The sequence below is a fragment of the Leuresthes tenuis genome, unplaced genomic scaffold (assembly GCF_036924035.1).
Source record: "Leuresthes tenuis unplaced genomic scaffold, fLeuTen1.0.hap1 SCAF_10, whole genome shotgun sequence".
NCBI classification, from domain to species: domain Eukaryota; kingdom Metazoa; phylum Chordata; class Actinopteri; order Atheriniformes; family Atherinopsidae; genus Leuresthes; species Leuresthes tenuis.
Window position 1 is genome coordinate 15,621,545 of NW_027325364.1, and position 18,550 is coordinate 15,640,094.

The 18,550-nt window shown below is 42.5% G+C and overlaps 1 protein-coding gene across 8 annotated transcripts in view; it reads left to right on the plus strand.

Moving 5' to 3' along the window:
• kif13a (kinesin family member 13A) overlaps positions 1-18,550 on the plus strand; it is a 36,501-nt gene that overhangs the window by 1,080 nt on the left and 16,871 nt on the right. For all 8 annotated transcript variants that reach the window (XM_072394395.1, XM_072394396.1, XM_072394400.1 and 5 more), the window contains exons 3-7: positions 11,082-11,094; positions 13,066-13,126; positions 14,035-14,127; positions 15,685-15,865; positions 18,195-18,282. In XM_072394395.1, the coding sequence (XP_072250496.1) occupies positions 11,082-11,094; positions 13,066-13,126; positions 14,035-14,127; positions 15,685-15,865; positions 18,195-18,282 (436 nt within the window). The remainder of the gene's footprint in view (positions 1-11,081; positions 11,095-13,065; positions 13,127-14,034; positions 14,128-15,684; positions 15,866-18,194; positions 18,283-18,550) is intronic.

The window sequence follows — 18,550 nt, forward strand, 5'->3', positions numbered from 1 at the left end:
GGTGACATTAATCGCAGTAAATTAATGAAGTGATCCAGCAGGAATACTGCACTGTTGCTGCTGCCGCAGAGGACACTTGGTAATTTATGTGAACTTTCCAATACTTATCACAATGACACGACTCTTTTACTTTCCGTGCCGTGCAGTTGAAAGCTGTCAGACGCCTTTTTAGCTTTTCAGTTTGGTTCGTTTCATACTCATCTCGGCCGGTCTGTGCACAAATACTCTGCAGTGAGAAACAAAAACTCTTGAGCGTTTTGTAAATGTGATATTTGATATTTGCAGTTGCACTCCGGCACATTTGACTTTTATCAGTTGTCCTTGGGATGCTTCGACAGCCTCACCGGAGCCCACTTATTGCCCAAGTGACGTTTGACATAATTAGGAAAGGCGCACTCCTTTTCTATATAAGGTTTTACAGCTGATGATGTGTGTCGGAGGGAATGCCCAGCCAAACAAATTATCAGGGATGGAGAGTCAGACATGCAACCAAAATGTCACCTGTTAGTGTGAATTAGACCTGGAGTTCCTTTGTGGTGATGGGAGAGCCTTGCAGAGAGACAGCCATTTGTGCAGCACTCCCATCAGCACCATGCTTTCAGTCAAGCATGGCGATGGCAGCATCATTCTGTAGGATTGTTTATCTGCCACTATGAATGGAAAAATGGACGCATAAGTAACTGGATCTCAGGCTCAAGACAGCGACCTGAAGCATGTAGCCACTGTCCAAGTCCAGGAGTGGCCAAGCACAAGATAGAAACCTGAACCCAGTAAAGAGAAGCTAACTCGTGCTCCCTATTCAAACTGGTTTTGGTTGAAGATTTCTGTCAAATGCCAGATTGAAAGAAACTTCCAAATGAAAGGCGTGCCAAGCTGAGACCGCTGAATGCGCTTTAACGAAGCACGCAGTGAAGGGTCTGAATACTTTTCAAAATGGGATATTTGTCTTTTGTTTTGCATTATTAGCAGAACATTGTGGATAATTCTGAGCAGGTTAATGTGGGGAAAAATGACATGAAATACCTTTTAGTCTAAAACATTAAATGTGGAATGCTTAAAAGGGTTTGAAAATCAAGGCTGCGCGAGGACTTTTGAGACTGTTTGCCATTTAGAGATCGCTGCTTTGAGATCGTGCACGCTTTCCCCAGCATGCAGGCTTGTGATGGCTGTTTGCTTGGGAATTTTATGCCAGTTTGCAGTGGTCAGCGATGTCACACTTCACCCAGCCGCGTTGAAAGCTGTTCTACAATTTTGTACTGGGTTCGTTGTCGTTGTCACACACGATTAGACACCTGACCTGAATACCCACAGACAATCAGAACAGAATGCCCATTTAAAAAAAAAAAAAAAGAGGGCTGTTTGCTTTTTGTTTGATTGGTTATTTTAAGCGGACAAACGGCCCGTCAGGACACAGAAAATGTGCACAGTGTGACTGCTGATAGTGTCGTTACAGGAGGCAAATGCATGCCACGGTTCAGGCTTTTCTCGTGGGTCGCATCCAGTCTCGTTAAACTGCAACATTTTCTCTGCTGCTCCGTGTAACTAACAGTTACATTAAATTAAATTACATTAACATTAAATGGTAATGAGCTCGCTCTGCCAGCAGCTCGGGTCCTCACACTAACCTGTATTTAAGGCAATCATGAGAACAGAAACTGCCACACAATGGCGGCGCTCCAGGCAATTAAATCAAATCTCACCCGAAGCTAACATACGTGGAGCAGGAGGCATAACAACAGAATTAAAGGCGAGAGGTCAGAGATGTGACTGTCGCTGCTAAGATGCAGAGTGGCTTCATTCACATTTTCTTTTTCTCTGTCAGATGATTTAGTTCTTTTTTTTTTTAACAGATCCTTCCGCTCTTACCTGTTGCCATGCTGACAAGCGAGACACAAACACTTTCCACATCATTTGGCGGGAGCTTCCATATCTGATTTAGATGTCGTATCACATACAAAGAAATTCCTTTCAGGAATGTAAAATGTTTGTTGCTGGATTCAGTTTCACTTTCTCTAGCTTAATCTGTGGCATAGTTAAGTCATTTTAGAGCTTCTATTGATGGCAACTCGTAGGAAATTGTCCGGTCTGTAGCAGTACAATGACCCTGATGATGACGGGGATCAGCTTTGATTTTGTTTGCCTTGTGGAAGTCACTTTTCTATTCTATGGTGCAGCCCATGCATATAATTATTTGTTAACATTTCAGTACTAGTGTGTGTTTTGGGTCTGAGTGTTTAGGCTGCCTTGGTTTTCTCAAACCATGTAATTTTCTTTCTTGCTACTTGCGGAGCCGCAAAAGGGAATACCCCGAGATTACTGAGACGCTGCCATGTTTTGAAGACACCTGTTCCTGTGTGTTTGAAATGTGTCAGATTTACTGGGTATTAGCATGTCAGATATGGCTGCGGGGCCAAAACCATGGGAAATGTTTTCTCTCTCATGGGAATGCTCACGCTCAGGCCCAGAGAGGGAACAGATATTTTTAAGTAGACACTATTTAGGCTTAAATCTTTGAAATGGAGGATTTGGAAATGAAAAGAGATCTACATCTCAGCAGTTTTGAGCCAGCAGTTTTGAGCCAGCAGTTTTGCTCAGTACTTTAAAAGTCTGGTCTTTGTCTCTTGAAAGATTGAAATGAAGTCTTTAGTTAGGGGTATGGGAAGCTAATTCTTTGCTGGATCATTAATCGGACATTTTTCTTCACAGTTCGTGTTAAACTGAGTTATTCAGACTGCGCAGCACCTCTAAAACATGTGAGTCACGTAAAGAATTTGTAGTAATATAGGGGACTTCCTTTGATGATTAAGCCTCATTCTTTGCACCGCAGATCATTATGGCAACACTCGTGACCCCCACCCTCCTCTCCTGTTTCCCTGAGAAATGAACAGTAATCGCACCGAAGTGCAGATGAAACATAGATTGTGACTTCAGGCCAAGAGCTAACGTTTCCCCGAGTTTCACCTTTCTTCTGCCTCTTGAGCTGGCACGAATGTAACATTTGAAATAGGAGTCTGGGAAAGTAGTTTTGCTTTCACGCGCCAGCTTGCTGTCCTTTGGCGTTAAGACACAATCAAAGTGGGGGGAGGGGGCGGGGGTGGCAAGGCACAAAAATACCTGAGGCTGCTGTCTGCACAGGGGATGAGTGGTGGACCCATCGCCACAAGGAAATACCCTGCAACTCACACAATGGGACTATGTTGCATCTATCAAGTCCCAGCATGTCTGCCACTGTAAAATGACTGAATACAGAGCCTTTGAGTGTTTGGAAAGCTGCTCTATGTGAACCCCTTTTTCCTGTGTATTTCTGCAGAGAGAGAAAAAGCTGTAACAAAAGTCTGAAGCACAACTAACATTTTAGTTTAAAATTGTGACGTTTTGTCACCTTATCCCACGTGCCGCCGTAGCTCTGTCGTCCTGCATTTAAAGATGATCTGTGGAGGTATGTGTTTATCTGATAAAGTACGTACCAAAGCCTGTAATTTCCGTTCTAATCTCGTCTTATCACTGATGATTACAAGATCTCATTTGGGGTTATCTCCACTTGACCTATGTTATCTCGCATACTTGGGCATTGTAGTCTCAGTGGTGTGGAGAGGAGCTACAATTACGGGTAGGATGCTGCTTGTCGTGTCCTTCCCCTTCCTTGAGTTATCTTGATGTTTGGGCCTTCATGTAATTTTTTTATAATTTTTTTTGTTCCTGTAAGTTTAAATGTCAAACATTTCTTTTCATCCACCAAAGCAGATACGTTTTCAGTGCCATTTGTTTGTTATCAAAATTAAACAAAAACTACACATTTGAATTTCATGAAGCTTGAGTGAGACAAATTGAACATGAATAAAGAAAATCACTATAAAATCTGATGCAGCTCCAGATTACTTCCTTTTAAAAATGAAATGGGTGCATTTGGATTTGTTAGAGGATTACAATCTCCAAACTGACCCTTAATTTAGTTGGTTAGTTCGTTAGATGAGAAGATTTATTTTACGATATAAAGCTAAAGCAAGCAGCTGGTTAGCTTAGCGGGAAAGTTAAGAAAACCGAGAGGAATGCTCGTAGAGGCCATCCTCCGCCCAACCGATGTCTGATCTTTTGAATTTCAAAGAAAGCGATCTGGCTCGGCAACAAAACTGAAATGATTTGATGATACTTGATCATACTGTTGAAAGTTATGTGGGTATTTTCTGTGAGATGCTGCTGAAGAAACAGACGGTCGGCACTGGGAACAACTAGACCGGCTCTGTTCTAATGTAACACAATTCACCGAACAGAAGCTCTAAGACCGGCTAATAACCTTTTTTTAAACAAACAACCAAGCAAAATAAAGTTACAAAGTTGGAGAAAAAACACCAACTTTATTTTGCTGCTTTGGGTAGTTATGCGTCAGCACTGCCACTTTTGTGGGATGGGGAACTTTCATGGCTCTAAGTTAACTGCCTGGAGATTGCTTCTGGCCTGGAATAAACAAAAGAAAATACTTGTACATCATGTAGTACATGTTGAATAAGCAATATGAAATAACGTTTTTTAGTATCTTATTTTTAGACGTTTTAGCTGTTTCCAGCTGTTATGCTAAGCTAGGCTAACCGGCTGCTGGCAGGATGTTCATATTTACCTCATCAACATGGAGGTCAGCTTTCCTATCTGAGCCTTATCTGACTTTTCCAGAAATGTCATGCTGCTCATTTGAATTTGGTGTCATATCCAGTGCACTTTTTTTTGTGTGTGAGTTTTGTTTGAGCTTGTACAAACAGCATAATGTTCTCTGTTTTTCAAAGATTTTAACATCACATGTTTGTGCTAAACAAAGGTGGTGAAGTTTAGGTTTTAGAGGTGGTTGAGATTTTCTCTTCAGTCACACATGAGCAAGTGTCATCATTCCTTCCAAAACATCCCTGTTCTAAATGACAATGCCGCCTTGTCCAGTGACTGCCCTCAGGAATGTTCTCTTTGTCTTTCCATTTTGCTCGCTATGTGCCAATAATCAACCTTTCCGCTCTGTGTGATCTCGTTCTCGGGTTCAGTTCGCTTAAAACGCACCACATCAGCCTGCAGTTTCTCTTTAAACCTGTTTTTCATGCTGTATGGGGAAAATGCTACAAGCACGTCGATGAAACAATTGCACTCCCATGAGAACAGTTCGCTGTTTGTTTAGAGGGTGGGACATTGTTTACATCTTGATCCGGAATTGAGAAAAGATGGCGCCCTCCGTCTTTGTCAAGCCTGCGCCTCATTAATCTCAGATGTGGCCTCTCGCACTGAGGGCAGCAGCATTTGTAAAAAAAAAAATATATATATCCTGCATGATTCTCTCAGATGAGGCCTTTTTGTAGTTTGGAAGCTGGCATGTTGTTTTTACATGATTTTACTCTCAAGTCGGTTGCGGTTTCACTCTCAGAGTTGTGGAGCCATTCAACATTTAAAGGTTTTTCTTAAATTGGCCCGGGGATATTTTCTGTATTTCATTTTATCATGTTCAAACACAAAAACACAGTCGATATCCATCTCTCTGTGCAGCATATGATGTGTGTGTGTGTGTGTGATGTGTTTTGCTTTGCAGGAGCACTCTGAACTTTGTTGTCTCTGATCCTTAGCAGCCACATTCCGGATATATTCAGAGAGGTGAACTCGAGCAGGCAGACCAGGTCGGAGGAGGTGTGTCCCTGCAGTAAATGTGCCACTTCCCTTCCTGTAGGGAAGAAGCATTACCTTATCGGACAATATGATGAACTCCACTGCTCTCCAGCTTATAAAACTTATCAGATTTAAGACTTTGGAGCACATGTTGTCAGTATCATTCTCTATGTTTTGGTGCAAACACATTTAGCCCACAGCCTGCTGACCCAAGTTGTCACTGTGGTGTCAGAAATGCCAGAGAGGATTAAATTAGACCCTTCCTGCAACATCTGCTGTGTTGTCCACTTTTGTTATGGAAACGTTTCAGCCCCGTGCTGAAGGTATGAGCATCATGTGTGCTGCTGGTGGCAGCGCTCTTCATTAAGGCTGTTTTTGAGATCCTGAGTTTGGCTTTTCTCGTTGGAACTTTGACTCATGAGGCAGTTAGGCTGCCTCGCCTCCGTGTTTACCACTGTTGCTTAGAGACAGCAGTTGCATGATAGAGAAAAGTCCTGGGGTTGTGTTGATGAGCGATTATCCCCCAGCCAGCCCAAATATTTTCACTGAAAACTGATTGGGCTCCATTCTTTCAAAAATGCTAAATCAGCCAAACCCAGTGATGAGAAATATATTTACTTAAACAGTTGAGGTACTTGTACTTCACATGGGTTATTCAAAATATGTCACATCTACAGTATCTCCTCTGCATTTCAGAGGGAAAAAATGATACCTTTTTTATCTCACCACATTTACCGTGTCGATTTGCACCTAAAGTCAACTAAATGCAACAGTTGTTTGCATTTATAGTGAATTTCAAGTGATTTCCTTTGCTATCTATATCTATAGTGGGATCCAGAATCTGTTAAAAGAGCAAAAATGAGAGATTTTACAGATTTTAGAACTTGATTCCTTCTTTCCTCTTCCATTAATCATCTTGGATTGATCTTGTAACTCTGGCTTGGGAGTTTTGAAACCGCTGTAGTTTCATTACTTAAGTTGCTCAACCTCGCTTGCACTCACAATGAATCAATATTGATATGCGGTCTTTCATAAAAGTGACGGGGGCCCTCGTTCCTTGCAAACATGTACTTTTAATGCTTAAATGCATGGCCATTTTAAATGATTTTTAGGTTGGGGCTTTGTTAAAGGTATCTCATTTCTGTATGTTTTACAGTTGGATGTGTTCAGCAGTGAGGCTTCGGGGCACTCTCTAAATGGAGTTGCTTCCCATATAAGAAGTTCCAGAGATTGTTTGTGCGGTAGGGGTTAGCTCTCTAACTCGTGTTGGTCTGTTTTTGTCATCAGGCAGTCAACTTCCTTCAGTGTCGTGTTGGAAATATTTTCAAATGCCCACCATATAAACCTCTCACTCCCAGCTGCTTGTGTGACAGTATGGTCAACTGTATACTTCTGTGGAACCGTCCTAACTGTAATCGGTCATATAAGAGACTTAAGACTTCACCCCCCCCCCCCCACCCCCTTACCCCCACCCTCTACTGTATCCTCTACTCTGCTTGACGTGTGTGCAGCAGGACGACCTCTGCCTCGAGTGGGTGTGGACTGAAGTGTTCTGTTCTAAACATACGGGAAGGCTATTTGAAATGTTAGCTTGTAGCCTGCGAGAGCACAGCCCGCTGTAACCCTACACTTAAACACATGCAGAGATGCCTCGGCGTTGCATTCGGCTGTGGAGGTGGTTGGATTCTCATTGTGTCGGAGCGTGTCGACAGCTAAGCGAGAATAAGTCATAATACGTTTTGGTGAATGGAGGTTAAAAGGGTGAGGGAGACATAGTTTCAACAAGAGGACGGATCCAAATATGCGACGGGGAGTGCTCGTGAAATATGCATGTCGGCTGCACAAAAAAGATTAAATGCTGTGCCTTCTTCGTGGGGGCTGAACCTTTTCCATGTTTCTTTCTATTCAACTAATAGGAACATATAATAAAGACTTGGGGATATATGTGGATTGGCAAATATGTAGCTGCAACATGCACGTTATTGTTATTATTGTTATAATTGTTGTTGTTATTATTTGATACTCAGCATTTCAACAGATGAAGAAGTGAGCTCCTGAGTTGTTTCCTGTTGAGCCACACAGCCCCTGATCTGATTAGTGATGGCAGATTAAGTGTGTTGTGATTAAATGTTTACGCCGTCTGATACATCTGTGAGATTGTCAGAGCGGTGTAATTTTTTTAAGACTAGAGGGACGCTTTAGTGGGTGGATGATACAGTACTCTAATCTGGTGTGTTGTCTACTGGGCTTGAAGAGTGCAGTTTTCGGTGGCATAATAACCCAGTGGCCTTAATCCAGCTCCATAACCACGGGGGGGATTCCACTGCAGCTATTCCACTGCAGCTATTCCACTCTTTATACCTTCCTTTTGAGCTGGAAGGCACGGAAAGATGCCACATCTGTTGTATGTCGTCTGAGCGGCTCTGACCCAAAGAGTCAAAAATGTATAGTCTGGCATATAGTGGCGTAGTCTATAATCAGTCTGGCACTGGGGGGGATTTGTGATAACAGTGGATTTAAAAAACAAAACAATTTTCACCCCTTGTCTTAATGAAACGCATGTGAAGGGGCACGCGACCAGCGCCCAAAGCGGCTTTTACATTCACTCGTGCCCTGCAGAGGCCAAGTGCATCTGCCTCCGATGGGGTGAGACTCTGATGCTATGTGGCACTTCTGTGCCACACATGTATGTCCCACATTTGTACTGTACAACCACAACAATGTCTTTGATAAGCCCTTGAGACGGCAATTGACATGCATGCTGATTGTTAAGCAAACAGCCTGTAGGGCTTCATGCTTGAATAATATTGTTTGTGACTGCGCTGCCACTGGCAGTATATCTTTAATGAGACAATGCAGATAAAGATGTTTTCCTTTCTTTGTCTTGTATCATAGAAAAAGATGATATATTGATCAAAGGACAGGTTTAATGGAAGGTAACTTAACACTAGAAATGATCAATTACCAGCTAAGGTATTCCCAAAGCAGAGTTGAAGAACTGGAGTTAATTGTACTTGAATTTATTGAGGGTGGAAGTGTTCAGGTTGTGATGCACGTTGGAGGTTAAGGTCTTAGAATAAGTCAGTTTTTGGAATTTGATAACTCTTATTAGTGAGTAATAGCTCTCTAAAATCCTAAATATAGCCAGTTAGAGACAGTTCCTCCCATTGTCATATGCAGCATTCCTAGCATACCAAAACTGGATGTGTAAACCATACATACAGTAGATTACACAATGAGCTAGAGCAAACTGCAGCAGCAGCTCTGTGATGACTGATTTCTGCTGCCGATGCAGAGTTTTTGCTTCTCCTTGTCTTTTCGTACCTCAAAGTGATATATCAGTACTTCTTTTTTATCCCAATCTCATTTTTCACAAGGGTTACTGTGCCTGCCTTCCATTAGTTACTATGACGCGCATGGTTTTCATTCATCTATGACGTCTCTACTTTGTTGTAATATTGCAGTTTGAAGAGGTAGATCTTTCAGGTTTAAGCATTACAACCTGAACAGTTCTCCCCTGACTGCCCATAGGAAATCTTATATCTGAGCCCCCCCAGCTGTCGGATGCTGATCCATATCTCATATTGCGGCTCTTCCTGTACAACCTGTCCCTGCTGTGTAGTATGGAAGAACAAACCAGACCCAATCTCAGGCACTGTCCGTTAGATATCTAGTTTCAGGGTATGAACGCTTACAAGGCCCTCTTATTTCTTTACTCTCTCTCCCACACACTTTCTTTCTGTCCTTCATTATAATCAACATGGGCACAGCTAATTGCCTGAGCGTAATCTACAAAGGGGATCATCATTTCTGTTTATGGAGAGCACCTTTCATAGAGACAATAGATTTGGGAAAAAAAGGGTACTTTTGAGTGGGTGTGGATATCGTTGTGCAGCTCTCTGGTTGAGCTGTTGCTGGTGACTCAGCACCAATTTGTGTGAGACATACTGGCTGCAGTGTGTCAGTCCTCCTGAAGCACTCTGCCCTGTATTAGTTATCATGTGATGGTGATGCCCACCTCTGCCGTGGTACCAGCAGATGTCTGCAAGAGGGGTCTGCTGACTGTTGAAAGATGGGACCGTAGCAGATCCCGGTTAGTGGAGTAGTTTTGTGTGTTTTAGTGCATCATACAGCAGCATAAACCCCATACAGAAGAGGCCGTAACATCTCTTCTGAGTCATTGGGCTTTAAGGTTATACTTTCTTTTTTAGTTAAGACAGCAACCCTACATAACTTTGGAGCATATATACTACCCTTTTGTTCTTAGTTCCGGCAGCTGGTCATGCTGAGTGCAGCTTCCCCAAACTGGCCTCTGTGTTAAGTCCACAGGAATAAGAGCTATTTATTCAACAGAGTCAGTGGGACATTGAATCCTAAATCTCTTCCCTTCCACACGCTTCACTGGCCCAATTATGATCCCAATCACAGCAGCACCTACCACCAGGAAATGCCATGTGCTGAGTGGAAGTGAATAAATGGGTGAATGAAGAAGTCACAAGTGTCAAAGTGTAGAAAATGAAAAAGTTAACCTGAAAAACTTCCACTGAGTTAACGACATCACAGAATTATGTATTAATATCCACCCAGCTAAACATGAATGATTGAAACATTCATCAAGTAAATTGAATTAAGCTTCAAAGTAATAAGAAAATGCTTAGTGCCTCCTGGTCTCAGACTGCTGCTGATGTTAGATCAGCTCAAACATGTCAAACAGACATGTAAACTGTATGTAAACCAAAGTAAGCTGCAAAGGTGTGAAATCACAAACATACGCTGCAGATATTGAATATCCTTCCAGTTTTGGTCTAAGCTATCAAGAATTTTAAATTGTGTAACTTCCATTCTCCCGGCGGTTACGTCCTGCCAATGATCCAGCAGATATGAATTAGCGCAGTGTGAGCACACCAAAGAAGGAGGGACAGACTCAGGTGCAATGATGTATCTGTCGATCCAGCTGTCTGTCTAAGTCAAAGGTGTGTAGCTCCAGCATCTGCACATGCAGTCTTGTAAAAACCACTGTACAAAATTGTTAACCTGGCCCTTTAATCCACGGATCTACAAATCTGATTCTCTAAGCTGGCACGTTGCCAGATCGGTGGTGGTAATGCATTGTTGTTTGTCTGTTTGTAATGTTCCATTGTTATGGGTGGGGCCGCTTTTGCCTGAATGCAGACCTGCCCTAAAAATCCTGAACAGAAAAATCAATGAAAAACCGCTTAACAGTCCGTGTTTTAAGCATCTATTGTCTAACTCCGATGAGACGTTTCCATAAAAATCTTTTCCATTTCAGAAAAGATGTCAGCATTGACGAAGATTCCTTCAGATACACAGTTTTACTGTTCATTAACTTGCTGTGTCTTAATGCTAACCATGTCCTCTGTTTTTCTGTTTCTCCTTAACCTGCGGGTCTATTCTGTTTACGATGAACTGGTCTTCTACTTCAACAGGAAACAACCCAAGGTATGTATGTTTCATCCATTTATTTCTCTAGAAAATCAACCAGCCAGTATGCGAACTTTCAGACATCTATAGTAACTTCTCGCTCAATGTTCCTGCATCGCAGATGAAGAGCAGCACTGTTCCTCTGTAGAACTGAGAGGCACCCTGCGCAGGTCTATTCCACTGTTGTGACATTGTTTCTAGGGACGTGATTGAAAGTGTTTTGGTGGTTCGGTTGGTCAGCAGGAGCCGAATAGATGTCCGTGTGAATGTGTCAGCGCTCTAAGATCTCGTGAACACCCACAAAGGCTCTACAATGAGAGAGGGATGAGCGCGGACATTGGGGCTGTGTGTGCGCACATTCAAAGCTGCATTGTTTGAGTGCACCCCCACTTCCCCCCTTGACAACACGCTGGTGACGAGCTCAGAGATGTTTCACACACCAGGGACGGGCTTTGTGCTCAGTACACTCGGCCCCCTGACTGGACCGGGGGAGTGCTAGTCTGGGCTGCGGGCGTGCATTGGTCTCTAGGGCATGTGAACCTGAGCCGTCCTGTAATAACCCTCAGCTAGACAAGCACGTGGCTGTCTGCTAAATTATGACACTCGAATTTTACTCCCCCCGCACTCTTAACTGCAATCCCATTCAACTAGTTTTAATCCTGGAAATGACAAAATGGGCTTTGTACTTCTCGGCTTCATCATTATTTGTGCTGCTGATTAATAGTAATTGTCCAATCAAGAGTAATTTGTTGTGCAATCACACCCTCGGGCTGGACGGAGACAGACCAGAGTGCACTGAAGCCCTAGTTACCAAACCAGTCCTAATTGAGAATGATGGTACTTTTGTTCGTTTGAATGGCACCCACTCACTTGTCTGAAGTCACAAGAGGAGCTTTTGCTTTCATAGCATTCAGTGATCTCAGTGCTTCCCATGCTGACTGTGCAACCACTGGTTCCCTGGCCATTGGCCTACATTATGATTAATAGTGAGTTAAAAGAAGGGATGACTACAATAGAAATGGTTGTTTCTAAAGTTGTTATTATGTCCCTGTCGAGATACCCAATACTAAGCTGTTATAGCATTATTTTGCACTTTTATACCTTAAAACAGCCCAAAAGCTGTTTTGTCAAGATTAAAAGTTTAGATCTAATCATTACAGACTTTAGGAACCTCTATTTCTCTCTTTTGCTCAGGAGAATAAATACTACATGTATACAGTACAACAGTGAGTTAAAACCAGCTAAACGTTTTGCACTAGTACCCTTAATTTGTGAATTCAAATCGGTATCAGTGCGAATAAGTCTACGTAGTGCTGCAGCAAGCAGACTGTCACTCAAAGGAAAATTTAAGGAGAACGTGAAATGTGTTAAGAGTTAGACTGAATGCAGCACATAAAGTAACAGAAGCTGTTCTGTTTCTGAGCCGTTCTGCTGCTCGGTAAATGAAGCCCCTGCTCTTTCCCAGAGAGCATCCTCTCTGTGCGTTATCCATCCCGACAGAGCTCATGCAGGTGCCTGGAGGACACAAGGGCTTTCTGCTCTTGAACTCTGTGCTGTGAGACTCGGCCACGAGGGCCAAGAGCCAGCCCGCGCCCTCTATAGCTGCTACAGCCCAGTTTCCTTGGAGATGAGGGTCACCGGGACCTGGAATTTTTTCCTGGGGAGCACTGACCCTGATTTATGAATTAATTTAACTGCAGCCACTTCGGGCAGAACACTGGGCTGCTAGCAGTGGATTTGTGCAGACAGTCATGGTCCTGTGTTAATGAGCGTTACATCGAACAAATGCTCTGGCTTCATCATACTCGCTCAGACAAGCTCGGCCCTGCTGATTTACTGAACAGCAGGGTGGTATGGTGCTGCACAATAATCCCGTGTCTGTACCTCAGAAGAAGGCACTTCAACACAAGATCAGGTGTTGTTGCACTGTACGTGCTCGGACAGGTGTGAGAATGTGTGTTTACACACTCTGTGGTGTCTACCTTGCAGGTGTTCGCTTTTGACCACTGTTTCTGGTCCATGGATGAATCCAACGTTCCCAAATATGCTGGTGAGTCATTAAGGCTGCAACTGATTCTTCAGTTATCCAAACAACTAAGTCATGTGCTGTCTGAAGACCTGATGAGCTTTCTGTTACCACTGTAGGAACAGGGAAACTCCCTAATTGGTGGAAAGGTTGTTGTTTTTTTTTTGTTTTTTTTGTATCATGCAAAGCAGAGGGTGATATTTGAGATGTGATCATTTGCATTTGGAGTGAACGGGTTAACTTAGTTGTATTGACTTGAAGTGAAAAGATCATATGGCAGTTTTGTGCAGTGTTCACACAGACACTCAGATTGTACACATCTGCATTTCAGATTTGTGCTTTTGTAATCATCAACCAGTGGTTTAACTCTTATGCACCCACACGTGTTAAATTAGGTTTCCTCTGCCACCATTCATCTCTCTAATTAGGGCCATGCAGAAAGGTTTACAGCTCCGTTTTTTTTTTTAAACTTCTATAGAAGATATGTCGATTCAGCCAGTCTGAGGCAGATCAGCATAATGATTGTCGATATTTCGTTCATCATATCTCCCCCATTTTGTTATGGAAATGTAATTCTTACATTTGCTTTGTGCTGCACCGACAAGGCAGTCTGTTCAGTGAAGGGCTGCTGCCTCAAGGGCCCGAGCCAAGGCTTTATTTAGCTCATTAAACAGCTGTCCCATTCAGAAGGAGCACAGCAGCGAGCAGAGCAAGAGATTTCTCTACACAGCTTTACATTTTCCACATGACCAGACAGGAATCTGCCACCTTTCATGAATCTTGGTCATTGTTTTGGGGACCTTGTCAATACACTTCTCTGTACTAATTTTGCATGCTAGGAAGACATCCAGATAATAGTGGATACTTTTATGCAACTCAGTTGTTCCTCTGTTTACCATAATCTCCATGGTGACCGATTCTTTCTCTGAAAGGTCAAGAGGTGGTGTTCAAGTGCCTTGGAGAAGGAATACTTGAGAATGCATTCCAGGGATATAATGCCTGCATATTTGCCTATGGACAAACAGGTAACAGAAAATCTACATGAAGGTCTGTGTTAAGATCCTTCTTTATTTGTTTTAAATCCATGCAGTCTTGAAAATGAATCGCCTTAACTAGTGCATTGCTTGTTGAGGAAGAGAAAGGAGATAGAATTTATCTCCCAAATAGCTTGCATGCACATTGTAGACAAAGACAAAACAATTCAAAATTTATAGATGTTCCCTAAACGCGTCAAATGCAAAAACAGGCACAGGATGTTGTATGTTGTACACTGCATTTTTTCACACAAGTTGAGTATTTCCTTGTGTTGATGAGCTACAATTTACTCCCTTAATCACTCCCATGCAGACAATTGGTAGTTGTGAACTGTCACAGAAAACAGTTTTTAGCTAAAATTTGAGAACCACTAATCTTAATGTCCACACACTCAGCACTACCCCTCCTTGGGTGCTGAGCTGTAGAATGTTGCACCCAAATGTAGCTATTGTTTTAAGCATTGAATTTGGCATTTTGGGCATCAACTTTTTCAGAGCTAGAAGTGACCATATCTGGCAGGAGGGTGGATAGGTGGATATGAGCAAGGGGCGCCCACGCAGCAGCGACTTTTGCTAATATCAAATGATTCCGGCTGCAACAACAGCAGGTATTTCTTCTGCCAGTGTTGCAAGCGGACATCAGATATCCTGTCAAGGTCTACTGTTTCATGCGCCAGTCATTGTTTGATTGCAGATTTCAGAAAAAATAACAAAAACCTAAATAATTTTTAGATGATAGCCAATGTTTTTAAGATTCCAGTTTGGCTTGTGGCCTCTGTATTTTTTTGCTCTCCACGTGACAGTTAATGGACACGCAAGCCTGCACAGACACGGCTGGTCAAAACGATAGATAGAGAAAATAGAGAAAAATCAAAAGGCTTCTGCTTCAAAAGATTCTTTTTTTGCCTACAAATATGTTTATTTATTGATGTGCGGATATCAGTTCATAGAGAACACACGTGCAATATATAATGTATGATATAATTTAGTATAAATCAATGTGATACAATATATAATAGTATACATTCACACGATTACTCGGACTTTTTGCAGTCTGAGTAATCTGCCTCTACAGGCTGTTGTAAAGAATCGTGGAGGATATATCCACCTCTTCTGTACCGACTTTGAACACAAACTTGGATTGATTGTAGCAGTCTGAATACAACATTCCGCTTCTATGCATTACTTCATAATCCTAATTGATATATGCAGTATGTCATTTTTTTTGGTTTTTGACCGGCAAACCTTGTGTTAATGGGGTTAATAGAAAATATTAACAATGACACAGATACCTGCCAGACACATATCTAAAACTTTATCTATAGTCTTTTGGCGTGGTGATGCTCGTACTCGGCTCAAAATATCACTGTAAGCCCACAAGACAGCGACCATGTGTCTCTTGGCTATTTATATACATGTTACATCATGCAAAGAATTTGTTACAATATGATCCAGATGGGCTCAGGAATAAATTAAGATGCTAATTAGAGGATTAAGCTTCGCCATTACTGAAGCACCCCACGATATATAACTCTGCTCTGCTTCTAGGCTCTGGCAAGTCCTTTTCCATGATGGGAAATGGAGAGCAGCCAGGTTTAATCCCGCGGCTGTGCTGCTCGTTGTTTGAGAGGGTCCACAAAGAGACGAATGAAGCTCATACTTTTAAGGTGGAAGTGTCCTACATGGAGATCTACAACGAGAAGGTCCGTGACCTGCTGGATCCCAAAGGGTAAGTCAGCTCATTGACTTTCATGAGCTAATGCTTTGGACCGCTTCAGACACATACAGCTGCATACACAAGCCGTGGTGTTATTTTCTTGATTCGCCCGACCTCGCAGACAGTGACCAGTTCATCAGCTCTAACTCTTGTGCTGGTATGCGACACTGTTGTGTCTCGTCACCTCAAAGATGGGATGCCGACGGGATGATGAGAGTAGGAAGCTCGACCCTGTCATTTCCTGCAGAACAGTGGCCGGCATCGTCCTCAGACAATACTGCATTGTTTGCTTCTGTGATGTGATGTGGGTTAGCAGACAGACTGCTAGGAAGCATAAGCTGTGAATGGGCATGTTTCAGGGACATCTGTTAGTGAAGCTGGGAGCAGGAGAGCAGTCACGGCCGCCTGTGAGCCAAGCCCCATAGAGGGGCTACAGTGCAGCGCTCTGTGTGCTGCAGATGTCTGAAGACTCAGCCAGACCCATTTTGATGGGAGCTTCCTCTTGTGTACATAGCGAGTCTCACACTCTCTTGATCCTGCCTGGGTGAGCAAATACTGGCTCTCGTATAGACATGACATATAGAGTGTAAACAGGGCGTCAGTCACACTATCAATTGGTAGCTGGCCAAGGTCTTTCCAGCGGTTGTATTTTCTTTCATGGCCTCTGTGAATGATATGTCGTGGACACAAGGAACCTTATTTTTACCGGTCACTGTTTTGTTTTTTAAATCATAGATTATTGACCCATGGATTTCTTCTCAACACCTGACAGGTGAAGATGAGCCCCCCTTCACCATCTAAGGGCACACCTGTTAAATCACGTGCCATATGCATTTCTTAGTAAGACAACTCAAATCATTCTTTAATGAGATGAAACGGAGAAAACGGTGGGGTTAACCTTGATCTGTGAAATCTGTCCCGCAACAAATATATGCTATAAGGTCATGTCTTTTTTTTTTTGCAAGAGCCTGACATGATACTGTTCTTCATGACATGATCATTTATTTTCAGTCAATTCCACAAACACCATTTTATTGATGCAAACACTTACTGGTCTTCCACTCATGCCAAAGCTGCTGGAAGTGAGGGCCCCACGACATCACAGCTCGTCCCTCTTGTAACGTTTGACTTAGTTGATTTAATCAAGATTTGCTGAAAAGAGAAATAATACCCAGATGTTCTCCAAAGTACTGCAAGGAACAGGTTGACAGTGACTCTAAACTTAAGCCCTGATCACAGACTGACACGTGGTTTGTTTTCTTCATTTTAAGATATTTGTCAAATGTGTCCAAAAGCACAAAGATTATATTTGAGTATAACCTTGGTGTAAGAATACACAAAGATTATATTTTTAATTTGCCGGTCAGTCTCTTTTTGTTTTTTTTCATTGTAGCATGCCCAAGCACTGAATTCACCTTCTCACATGAAACACCAAATACAAACAGGAGGTAATTCTCAATGATTGCTTTCAAATAAAGCAATTTGTAGAAAATGATGTTGTAGGTGGGGTCACTGTTGTTGTTTTTTTAAAGGCCCTGACATGCATGAGCTGCTTTTGTCATCATACGCACATTATACACGTATTTGTATTTGAATACTGACTCAAAACATGCTTACATTGGTGTAGAAGACACTTCTATAGCGCAGAAATCTCCCCACAACCAACCTGCACAATCTCGGACTGAGGTAGGGAGCAGTCCTCCAGCCCTTGCTGTCTCCTGATGCCCATGGCTTGAGAAAGTTGTGATGTAACGCAGCAGCAACCATCCTGCACTCTGGTGGTCACTTGCCAAGAGCTTTGTGTTTAATATGTCATTCATTTTCTCTTTCAACGTTGTTAACAAGAGACTTGAATCGTTGACTTTTGCAAAAGCAAAATATGATCTCTGGGTTGCAAAACTTCTTCCTCTCATGCTGGATTGACAATAAATGGGACGCTGCAGTGGCTAGCTACTGTTAGCTGGTTAGCATGCCAGTAGATGTCTCTGCAACACAAAACGTGGGCGTCATTGAGATAACATCCTATCTGTTATTTCTTGACATTCTGATGATAAAGTTAGTTGTATTGTGCATGTTTTAGATTGAAACCAACAGTATTAGAGTTTGCACATTCACTCGTACTTGCTTCCCAAAACCTTGAAGAATTTGACCGTTTTGATCTATGGTGAGGGTCAGAGAAGATGCTTCATCAGAAAGAGAACCATTGACAAATTCTGAATTTAAAATGAGGACTATCAAATGTTCATTATGAAACTCTGGTCAGAATTTGACTTCTTCTTTTATATATGTCCAAGATTGAAAGCCGTAGTAATTCTTCATCTCACTTTTTGTGCTGTTTCAGGAGCCGCCAGTCCCTGAAAGTTCGGGAACACAAAGTCCTGGGTCCATATGTGGATGGTCTTTCACAGCTGGCTGTGACCAACTTTGAGGTGCGCCTTTCACCGATCTTTCTTCTTCGTTTTGACCAGTGATGAGGCTAAATCCACTCAATCACATACTGAAGTGCCTCATATTTCACACACACAGACATTATTTCTAACACCCTGCAGAAATGCCTTCATATACTGTAATTTCTCCAGTTTTCACACAAGTGATTTACATTGGAACAGCAATTTCACTTAAAATCCTTCCCTGTGCAGAAACTGTGATGACACATATCCCTGGTTTGGCTGCAGTCATGGGGTTGCATGTGGTTTA